Raw genomic sequence first — 11,052 nt, 5'->3', positions numbered from 1 at the left:
GAAAGGGGGAACCGATTACAAGGATCTACATGTGACCTCCTCCCAGGGGGACGGACAACAGAGAAGTGGGTGAAAGGAAACATTGGACAGTGTAAGACATGAGAAAATATTAATTTAAAAATTATCAACGGTTCATGAGGGAGGTGGGAGGGAGGGGAAAAAATAAGAAGCTGATACCAAGGGCTCAAGTAAAAAGAAAATGTTTTGAGAATGATGATGGCAACAAATGTACAAATGTGGTTGACACAATGGATGTATGTAAGGATTGTGATAAGAATTGTATGAGCCCCCTATTAAAATGATTTAAACAACAAAAAAGAGCTGTAAGAGCTCCCAATAAAATGATTTATAATTTTTTAAAAAGAAATCTTTGGTGTCAGTAATAGTTTGACTTCAAACAATACCACCAATTTTAGCATGTTAAATATTGATATGTAATGCTGAGATAAGGTTATAATGGCTTAATAAAGGAATAGTGTAATGGCTAATAGTTATTATAATTGCATCTACCATATATACTCACGTATAAGCTGACCTGAATATCAGCCAAGGCGCCTAATTTTACCACACAAGCTGCTTAAATAATGTGCTGAAAACTCGGCTTATACACAAGTATATGCAGTATATGGATTCATATTGTACTCTCTTACATATAAAACCCAAGTGTATTTGAACATCACATTATTAAAAATAAATTCTTAATGGTTTGATAATTTTCCTTTGAGAACCACTATTTCTTCTCATTGGAATCACCAGAAGACCATGAATAAAAGAAACTCGATCATTTCGTGAGATTGTCATCTCAAAATTAGCCTTCAAAGCTGGCTGCACCAGAGGAAGAGAACTGACAGCAAGTGAATCTGCTTGGAAGTGGTAATTCCAGTAACATTATTCACCAAGATTCATGCCATAGCTATTCCTAACTTCAATCAGGCAGCCCCCCCCCCCCAAGTACTGAGTGACCCTCTGTGTGCCATGTATTGAGAAGTGGAGAACAAAACATTCAAAGAGTAGTGAATTTCATAGGAGTACTTTGCTTTAGCTAATTATAAGGCCATTATGTTACTTTGAGGGCTAAAATGTGCCTGAATTAAGCCATGATATTTTTAATCACCTCATATGCATGTGAAATTTAGACAATGAATAAGGAAGATCAAAGAATAATTGATATATTTGACTTATAATACTGGCAAGGACTATTAAAAACACCACGGATTACCAGAAGAACAAACAAATCTGTCTTGGAAGAACTGCCAGAGACTGCTTTTTAGAATAGAAGTGAGGATGGTGAGACTTTGTGTCAAGTACTTTGAACATCTTATTAGGAAATACCAGTTCCTGGAAAAGGACATCAAGCTTGGTTGGGTAAAAGTTCATCAAAAAAGAGGAAGACCCTTGTTAAGAGGGATTGACAAACATTGGCTGCAACAATGTGATCAAATATAACAATTGTGGTGATGATGCAGGGGTGGGCAACATTTCTTTCTCTTGTACTTAAGGTTGTTGGGAGTAGAAACCCACTTGAGGCATCAAACAATCCCATAACAAAGATATGGGACTCGATCCTTACTCTAGTAGTAGTAGTAATAGTTTAGTGTGCTAAACTGAAAGAATTTCACATATCTATGCTTATGCAAATCCATTCTGACTCTCAGGGACCCTACAGGACAAGGGAGTGCTGCCCCTGTAGGTTTCTGAGACTAACTTTTTATGGGAGTAGAAAGCTTGCTTCATCATTCTCCCCTGGTGCCATTGCTGGTATCAAACTGCTGACTTTTGTGGTTAACAACCCAAAATACAACTACTAAGACTCCATATGCAGAAAGTCTCTTCAAATTAACTTATACATAGTTACATCTAGGTATATTTTGTTAGGTTTTATGTTAAAATTGTCCTAACTGATTCATCTTCTCCTTTTACTACTCCCTAATTAAACTTCTGTGTTCAAAGGGTTCTCTAGAAAAAAACCAGGGCACTTATGATAATATCTATCTATCGGAGGATAGATATATACAACATGAAGCAATGTAACAGCTAATTAGTCCACACAGCAGTACAGAGGGCTCAGTTCAACTCACTTCCTTGGAGCAATTAATATATACTAGAAGCCCTTCAACTCACGAGGGCTGCTGGGTCAAGGAAGGAGACAGCTTACTCTTCCCTCAGGCAGTGTAGGCAGTCCGTTTACAGGCAGCAAACAGCTGGGTGGGTTACCAATAGTCAGCAGCTCAGGACCTTAGGGAAGCAGGCCTGCATGGAATATCAAACTCAAGCAATACAGGATGACAGGATCCACCAGCCTCAAGCTCAAATGATATGTACACCAGCAGGGTGGCAAAATAGGTCTTGAAGGAACCTCAAGCTCTAGGGACACAATCCATGGGTTGGCTGTCCCACAGGTAGTGTTGCTCACAAGTTGAGGCAGAGAACTAGTTACTGTATATACTTGAGTATAAGCCAACCTGAATATCATCTGAGGCACCTAATTTTACCACAAAAACTGCATTAAAAAATGTGCTGAAAAACTAATTTCTTATACACGAGTATAAGCAGCTGCACACTGGTCTGATCACCAAAGAGCAAGAGAGAGAGTGCAGGCCTTGCTGAGCCATTATCTTTTTGCCCTCCAATCAAACTGACCTTATTAATCCCACATGTACCTATTGGCCAGGTTGGCATAATAAACCTACCCATCACACTCATCATGTATAGTTATAAAGGCTTTATATATAACATTCAGATATTTTAACTATCACAATAAAGCTTCAGATAGCTGTTTGAAGAGTTATCACAAAGCAGTTCAACTTTAAGGTCATTCTTTTAAGATATTTTATTTTTCCATCATCTCATCAAGCACTATTTCAGATTATACCAAAAACAACAATTCAATGCTATCGAATAGATTCTGACCCATAGTGACCTTATAGGACAAAGTAAAACTGCCCTTGTGGGTTTCAAAACAGTAACTCTTTATAGGAGTAGAAAGCCTCATCTTCCTCTGGTAGATCAGCCAGTGGTTTCAAACTGACTTTGCAGTTAGTGGACTAACATGCAACCACTATGCCATTTGAAATTATATGCTTTTGGAGAAGAAAACATTTTACATTTGGGGGCAGCTTTTTCATTTGTTACTATCAACATAACATAGAAAAAGCTTGCTTTCCATCATATATTTTAAGGAAAAGCGCCCTGTCATAACATGTTTATCACAAGTCAGAGAGTTGCAGATCTTAAGGGTGTGTTAATCTCCAATCATTTTCCAAGCTTTAGAGGTGAAAGGCCATCACAGGATATATCAGAATGCCTGACACCACACTCCCATAAGCCTAGTCAGAATCACAGACCTGCATTCTCATCTTATCTTCTGTAGTCTGCAGCTAAAATCCTAACCAAGCCTCTCTCTCATTCTGTTCTATATGTCAAAAGTCTGATAAAATCTGCTAAGCTGTGTGTGTATGTGTATATTTTTTAATCAAAGCATTCAACAGAATTGAAGTATTTTTTAAAAGTACAATGCTTTTTGAAGGACGTGGCAATAAGACAACCAACTCTACTGCTTTCTGTTCTATACTGCTAGGTTCCCATGCCTTCTCAAAGGAGGTCCATCTTGAGTCAGAAGTGGGTATAGGCTAGAGATATGAAGGAAAGCTGAAATGAGAACATGAGCTACTTTATCTCATGACCATTTCTAATCTCTTGGGAGAATTTTAGCCAATGTACTTATCTTCTTCCTGCAAGCTTCCTTTTCTTCTATTCTTGTCTCCTTCCCTCCACTCCAGCTATTTTTTAAATGCCCTTTATTATTCCTCATAGAACAAGCATTGAGTGACTGACTTTTGTCCTCTGATATTTATGAAGAATGGGTTAGAAGTGTGCAGAACATGAAACGAGCTTATTGTTTACTCAAACCATTTTACCAGCTACTTCTCTTTTTTAGGTAATGGATTGTGTGTGTGTGTGTGTGTGTGTGTGTGTGTGTGTGTGTGTTAACCCCACGAGTTTAGGTTGCTATAAAATGTAAGACATTTGTTTATAGCATTATTATTAAGGTTGAAGAGGTTACATCAAAATTATGTCTGAATTATGGTTCTTTAATCTCTTATTTCTTTCTAGGACAGGAGCGGTTTGGCAACATGACCCGAGTATATTATAAAGAAGCTGTTGGGGCTTTCATAGTCTTCGATATATCAAGAGGTTCCACATTTGAGGCGGTCTTAAAATGGAAGAGTGATCTTGATAGTAAGGTCCATCTTCCAAATGGCAGCCCTATTCCAGCTGTCCTCCTCGCTAACAAATGTGACCAGAAAAATGACGACCATAACCCTTCACAGATAGACCAGTTCTGCAAACAACATGGCTTCAGTGGATGGTTTGAAACTTCTGCAAAGGTGAGATGTGATTTGCTTTCTGAACCTGCTCTGCTGTTTAGATCTTAAACTCGAGCTCTAGTTATAAGATGCTCAAAGGATTTATTTGGGTGGTTTCTGGAAGCCTAGAAAAAGTGAAAACTTTGCATGGCTAATTGATTGCTTCTGTCAGTCTGCAATAGCGGTGCTATCAAAATTGACCAAAGGGAAGGGCCATAGCGGGGGGAAGAGTTTTGAAAAAATTATTAATAAAATAAAAATGGGCTACGTAGAGCGGAGAAGAAAAATGACATTTTCTGTGAGTTTGAGTCTTTAAATGATACCCTGATGATACTTGAGTTGGCAAGGGTGAAATGCCTGTGAAACACAAATGTTTTGATTTTCACAGTGGCTTAAAGTAACCAGGGGTATGTCTGGTGAAGATGTAGATCCCTTGTAGGGATAATGTGAAGGCCTGAGAGAAGACTTATTCAAATGATACTTAAAAGAGTTTTAGATTAACTGAGTATGAAAGAATAGAGCAAGGGGAAAGCATTAACATTTGTGACATCATTCTTCATGAATAACAATGAAGACTCTTTGTTTTGTTTTTCTGTTCTTTATGATAACTATATAAAATGTTTTTTCAAAGGAAGGGGGTAAAAAAGAAGATTTTTTGATTCTGACCTGGAAATAGGACACTTATGTTGATTATCAAAAATCTTAATAGTCTAGATATATTAAAAAGCAGTGCTAACAATCGCAAGTACAAAACACCAGGGAATGTTTGTGTTTGTGTTTCAAGAAATTTCAAAGAATAAAGTCAAAGAACAGTCAGCCTTTTTAAAGCATGATTAAAGATATAGGAAATTTTATGGTGGCAAAAAACCCTCAGCCCTAAGTATAGTATCATCTTAATACAATTCTGACTTTTTGTAGTTTTCTGTTCTGTTTGTGTTTTTAACTTACATATTTATGTTGTTAGAACCATTGAGTAAAATTCCACCTCACTGATTGTGACCCTATAGCACAAAGTAGAACTGTGTTATAGAATTTTCAAGGCTGTACATTTTCACAGAAGTAAACTGTCACATGGTTATCCTATAGCCTGACTGGTGGTTTTGAATGTCTGACTTTTTGGGTAACAGCTGTGTACTATAACCACCAGGAATCCCTCACGTATAGGATAGGTATACATATACATATAGAATGAATGCCTTTGATCAATTGCACTTTGTGGTGATGCCATATGTACAGAGCAGAATTGCACTTTTGAGGATTGTCATCGTTAGGATCCCATAGAAACCTTTCTTCTGAGGTGCCTCTAGGTGAGTTTGAACTGCCACCTACCACTTTCTTCATCTGCCCTGCCAACTTATTCTGAACTTACACCAGAGATGCACCCTCAAAGTAAGACTATTTAGTGCCCTTGAAGATCAGGATCATGAAAGAAAAGCTATGAGTGACAGCACACATACAAATTCAGTTCCAGAAAGATGGAGAACAGTGATGGAGTAAGAGGGTTTTCTAGAAACAGGTGCCTGCTCCTAAGATAAAGCCTATTTGTTTCAATAAATACATTCCAGCATCTTAAAAATTAGCCTTACAGTTAGTTCAGTGGACCAATGGGGCATCTGAACATTAGTCTACTACAGAGACCAGCTGTAGTATTAAATTTAAAAAATGGCGCGGGGGAGTGGAGGGCCAGCCCCCACCCGCTGCTACTAATACTGCTCAACGGGTTCAGTAATACTACTTCTGGGTTCAGTAATGCACAATTGTACGGTTGAGATATATAAGCATTATATTAAAGTTATCGAGAGCATGAGAGATATTACAATAATACAGTCAGACACGTTACATGATAGCATTGCTCACCTCAGCCCAGCTTGGTGGTCCACGTGGAGAGAGGGGGAAGGGAAGGAAGGGAAGGGAACAAGGGAGAGAGGAGTGACCAGGGAGTGAGCAGCAAGGAGCTCAGAGTCAGAGAGACCTATCTTGCTGACTCACACCTATATACCTTTTGGGGGCACGCCAGCCCACACTAATTATAGGTAGAGACATACGTCACAGGGAGGAGCTGCACTATAGGTTACACAGCAATGAGAGGGTGGTCTAGGGGGTGGTCTCTGGGTCTCCATAGGAACATTGTCAGTAGGGTGCAAGCCCTTCCTACAGGAGCCTGTCCATTGTCCCCAGAGGCAGGGAGCAGGCCCACCCGTGGTGGGATGAGACAACAGTCTGGCATCTGATTGCCTTCAGGGGAGGGGATGCCTGCACATCTGACCTCCCCACACAACCAGCAGAAACAGATGGTGCCTGGCAGCCACTACCAACTCTCTGAAAGGGATCTCATTAGAAGGTCCTAGGTAGAGTGGGGGTAGAGTATGGAACAAATGATAAATGATAAAGCAGATCAGACGTTCTGGCCTGATAGAGTCAGGTGGAACTGCTGAGACATTCTGGCCCTCTGTCACCTTTCATTTCTGGAACTGAAGTCACCCTTGTGTCTCAGTTTTCAGCCAAACAATCAGCAGGTCTGTAAGGGAACAGCAACACTAGTGAGGTATGCAGGCCGTAGTATAGTCAACCACCTGAGATGAAAAGGGCAGCGTTTAGCCAAGGACAAACTTTAGAGGGTAAGGAAAGAAGGAAGCATGAAACAGGGAACACAGGGAGGAAGTGAGACAAGTGATGCTAAGTTGAGGGTATTGCAATGAAAGAAATGAAACAAAATATGGATGAATTGTTGAATGTATGATCTGATAATCTGCTCTGTAAACTTTAACTCAATTCACAATAAAAAGGTAAAAAAAAAATCATAGCCTCTCAGTACAAAACCTCTACCCCACACAAGCTTTCCCTCCATGCTCCATTCCCATCCCCCAACCCCCGCCCCAAAGTTTACTCCCTAAGCCACCCTGTTCCAACTCCCTGGAGGCTAATACTAAAACAAAAAACAATAAATCCGGATAGTTTCACATACTCAAGGCTTACAAAGAAGTGAGTCAAGCATATCCATGTATGCTAATGTTCATTGCAGCTTTATTCGTAATAGTCAAAAGGTGGATGCAACCTGCATGCTCACAAACAGATGAATAGATAAACAAAATGTGGTGGTGTAGACATACAAAGGAATGAAGTGTGAACACATAATCGAACATGGCTAAAACTTAGCAATGCTAAGTAAACTAAGGCATCCAAAAGCATAAATTCTATGTGATCCACTTACATGAAATATCAAGAATAGGCAAATGCATAGTGACAAAAGTTTCTCAGTAATTAATTACCAGGAAGCAGAGGCCAAGGAGTAGCCCCATGGCATAGTGGTTATGTGTTGGGTTGCTAGCTGCAAGGTCAGCAGTTCGAACCAGCTGCTCCATGGGAGAAAGACAAGGCTTTCGACATCTGTAAAGAGTTACATACTCAGAGACTCACAGGGTTAATTCTCTCCTGTCCTACATGGTCACTATGAGTTGGCCTGGACTCAATGGTATTGAGTTTGGTGTTTAGATTTAGGGGGTCAGGGGAATAGGAGGGATTGTTGGTGAGGTGCTGCATATCTTTGGGGATAATGAGAGCTTCTTGGAAGTAGATAATGGCGATGGCTATACATTGTGTGGATGTAATTAATGTCACTGAGTAGTATACTTAAAATTATTAAAATGGTAAAAGAAAATCATATTTTACCACAATAAAAATTTAAAAGTAGTTTAATAAATAAATAGTAGTAGAGGAGGAGAGATGAAGTTCAGAAATGCTGCCTACATACTAAGCCAAACCAGAGCAAAGATATTGTAGCAGAAAAGGTTTCTTCGGGCAGGACTTTCTCTGGACAGCTGTGCCCTCAGTGTGCTCTGTACATCTCTAGTGATGTGCGTTTGCTCCTCACCTCCTTGACAGAGGATCATTGGCACAATAAACCAAAAAACTCATTGTCATTGAGTCGATTCTGAGTCGGTGATCTTATGAGGCCGAGTAGAATGGCCGTCTAGGGTTGCCAAGGCTGTACTCTGTTCAGAAGCAGACTGTCACCTCTTTCTCCCGCCAAAGAATTGGTGAGTTCAGCCCTCTGACCATTCAGTTAGCAGTGCAGTCCATCACCGCTGTACCTCCAGACTTCCTTAACTGACACCGGACTATGAGTTATCTTCCTGGCGGTATTGATATTGCATGTCCGTTATCTAAGATGTTATCACTGGGGGGAATGTGAGGGTACCTAGAATTTTTAAAATATTATCTGTGGACCCTTTTTATAAATTTGATGTTATTTAAAAATCCAAAGTTAACTTTAAAAATCACTATTATTATTAGGTCACTTATTGAGTGTGTAGAGTCACACAGATGTTTCACGGCTGGTGCTTGCTTAGGGTACCCTTCGTGGACTCACGTTGTTTCAGGTTAACTTACACTCATGTGTCTGCAGAGATGGAGGGATGCCATGGTGCATATATTCTATTTGAATGTGGGTTTAGCCCTTTAACTGCTTTTTATGTCTTCCTCATATTTCTCTAATACTTGAGTTCACATTACAGGACAGGAGTTTCTCAGTCATTCATGGGAGTGGCACCACAGCAGGGTAAGAGTTTGCTCTCGTCCATCTAGATAGCGCAATAGGCAGCCCGCGCAGCACTGGTAAGCATGGGGCTGCTAACCACAAAATTGGTGGTTGCAACTTACCAGCCAGTCCATTGAGAAATGGGGGCTATATTTACAGCTTCAAAACCCCAATGTGGTCGTTCATTCTCTGAATTTGGACTGCTATGAGTTGGAACCGACTTGATGGCGGTGGGTTGGTTGGGTGTTTTAGATAGCTTATTAATGCTCAGTGACAGAATTTTAAAGTAGAGACATCAAAAAGAATGGAACTTTATAAAGAAGACTCCATTGCCCCATTATCTAATGGCATTGGGCTCTTAGGGACGAGACACTTAGCATTAGACAAGGAGATGATAGGGATGTACTTCCATGCCAGTTGTTTTGTCTTAGTTCCCACTGTAACACTTAATGCTTTCTTCGAGGGATTCGTGCTGATTGTGTCGCTCATTTCTCCATTACAGGATAACATAAACATAGAGGAAGCAGCCCGATTCCTGGTAGAGAATATACTTGCAAACCACCAAAGCTTTCCTAATGAAGAAATTGACCTGGGCACAGTTAAACTGGATCAGGACACCTTGAGAGCAGAGAGCAAATCTCAGTGTTGCTAACAGTGCTCTTGTTTCGATCACGCCCCGCACAGCCTGACTCCATTCCAAGCAGACTCCAGTGAAGGGAGTCCCACTGACATGCTGCCTTGTGAGTCTTCACACAGAGACCATTCCAATGCCAGCATGCTCCAGCCTCCGCCAGTGGAGAACCCCTCCTAGAGGCTCTGCAGCTGCACAGAAAGAACACTGAGGCTTTGATGGTTGCCATGCTATTGAGGCTAATGTTTACATTTTGTTTGCCAGCTTTTAAAGTGCACATCCTCAGGATTTGGTTAGACTTCCAAGTTGTAGCCTTGAGAGTAAGCAATGGGGGTGGTAATAAAATGTGCTATTTTCTGGTGATTTCATGAGTGTTATTGTCCCACCTTTTAGTAGAGCGATGTGAGTTATGTTTGGACATTGCTAGAAGGAGCCTGATGTTCCTGTTCTGCATTTTTTTTCCATTTAAAAATGTTGGTGTTTCCTGTAAAATTGTTACCCTAACTTGTTATGGATGTCATCTTCTGCATCTGGTTGTTATTGCTATGGCAAAATATGGATCAACATTTTTTCTTCTTTCTCCCTAGTTCTTATATCTCTCTCCTTACTGTGCATTTATAACTGATAATACTAACTAGGGTCTGTTTTTTAAATTTGTAGTAGTAGTGGTCAAGGAGAGAATTTGTATCAAAGCATATACAATGAAGTTTGAAATTCTGTAGTATGAATTGTAGTAGAAACAAGCCCATGTATCCTTTTTTGTAAGGTATTGAGCATTTAACAGTAATACCTGAGAAATTTAATGCAGGCTCACAACAACTGCATTACCATTGTAGCCAAATTTTGGGGGGAAAAATAAGTGTTTGGACTGAATCCTTTGCCTTGAATTAATACAGTTCCAGATAGGAAAACAGGCATGTAATTTTCTTCCTTAGGAAACTTTGTATTTACTCACTTTTGCCTCCTATTTTCATGGGGTTACACGATACATGTGAAAGGTTGAATTTCTTCCCTTCTGAACAATTTCAAAGACCTTTTGAAATAATCCAAAGCTAATGCAAAATGAGACATTGACTGTTTTTCTATATATTATATGTGAACTTGGCTAGAAGAGATCCGTGTATTCTCTGAGAGGAGAGATTGAAAATAGAATTCATGCAATTGTATTTGCTCTAGCGGTGTATCCTAGTAATAAATAGTAATTGCCATGGCTTATAACCTAGTCCTCTCTTCTCACATTGTACCTGAGGCTCACCTAAAAGTGGCAACTGAGTTAATATGTTATATGGTGAAGTAAGCAAGTCCTTTGACCTCTCTAGACATACATTCTATATTGAATCAACTTTTTTTTTTTTTAGGTTAAAGAAGTAGAAAGAAGACTTACTTAAATAACACAGTTAAAAACAGAACTCCTTGTGAATTTTCTGTTAGATCTTACTTCCTAAGAAACACAAATGGCATACTTATTTTTTTTTCTTAGACTAGGTTTAAGGTATATTTTTTAAACTTTTTTTTTA

General features: G+C 39.6%; 1 protein-coding gene across 1 annotated transcript in view; it reads left to right on the top strand.

Annotated features, from left to right (window-relative positions):
• RAB32 (RAB32, member RAS oncogene family) overlaps window positions 1-10,748 on the top strand; it is a 21,639-nt gene extending 10,891 nt beyond the window's left edge. The window contains exons 2-3 of the mRNA XM_045294496.1: window positions 4,114-4,388; window positions 9,407-10,748. Of these exons, the coding sequence (XP_045150431.1) occupies window positions 4,114-4,388; window positions 9,407-9,556 (425 nt within the window). The 3' untranslated portion in view covers window positions 9,557-10,748. The remainder of the gene's footprint in view (window positions 1-4,113; window positions 4,389-9,406) is intronic.
• Window positions 10,749-11,052: the final 304 nt, after the last annotated feature.

The sequence above is a fragment of the Echinops telfairi genome, unplaced genomic scaffold (assembly GCF_000313985.2).
Source record: "Echinops telfairi isolate 266 unplaced genomic scaffold, ASM31398v2 ScPeMD7_3533;HRSCAF=4204_0, whole genome shotgun sequence".
NCBI classification, from domain to species: domain Eukaryota; kingdom Metazoa; phylum Chordata; class Mammalia; order Afrosoricida; family Tenrecidae; genus Echinops; species Echinops telfairi.
The sequence above is the reverse complement of the archived record's forward strand: the minus strand, read 5'-3'. Positions and strand labels throughout refer to the sequence as shown.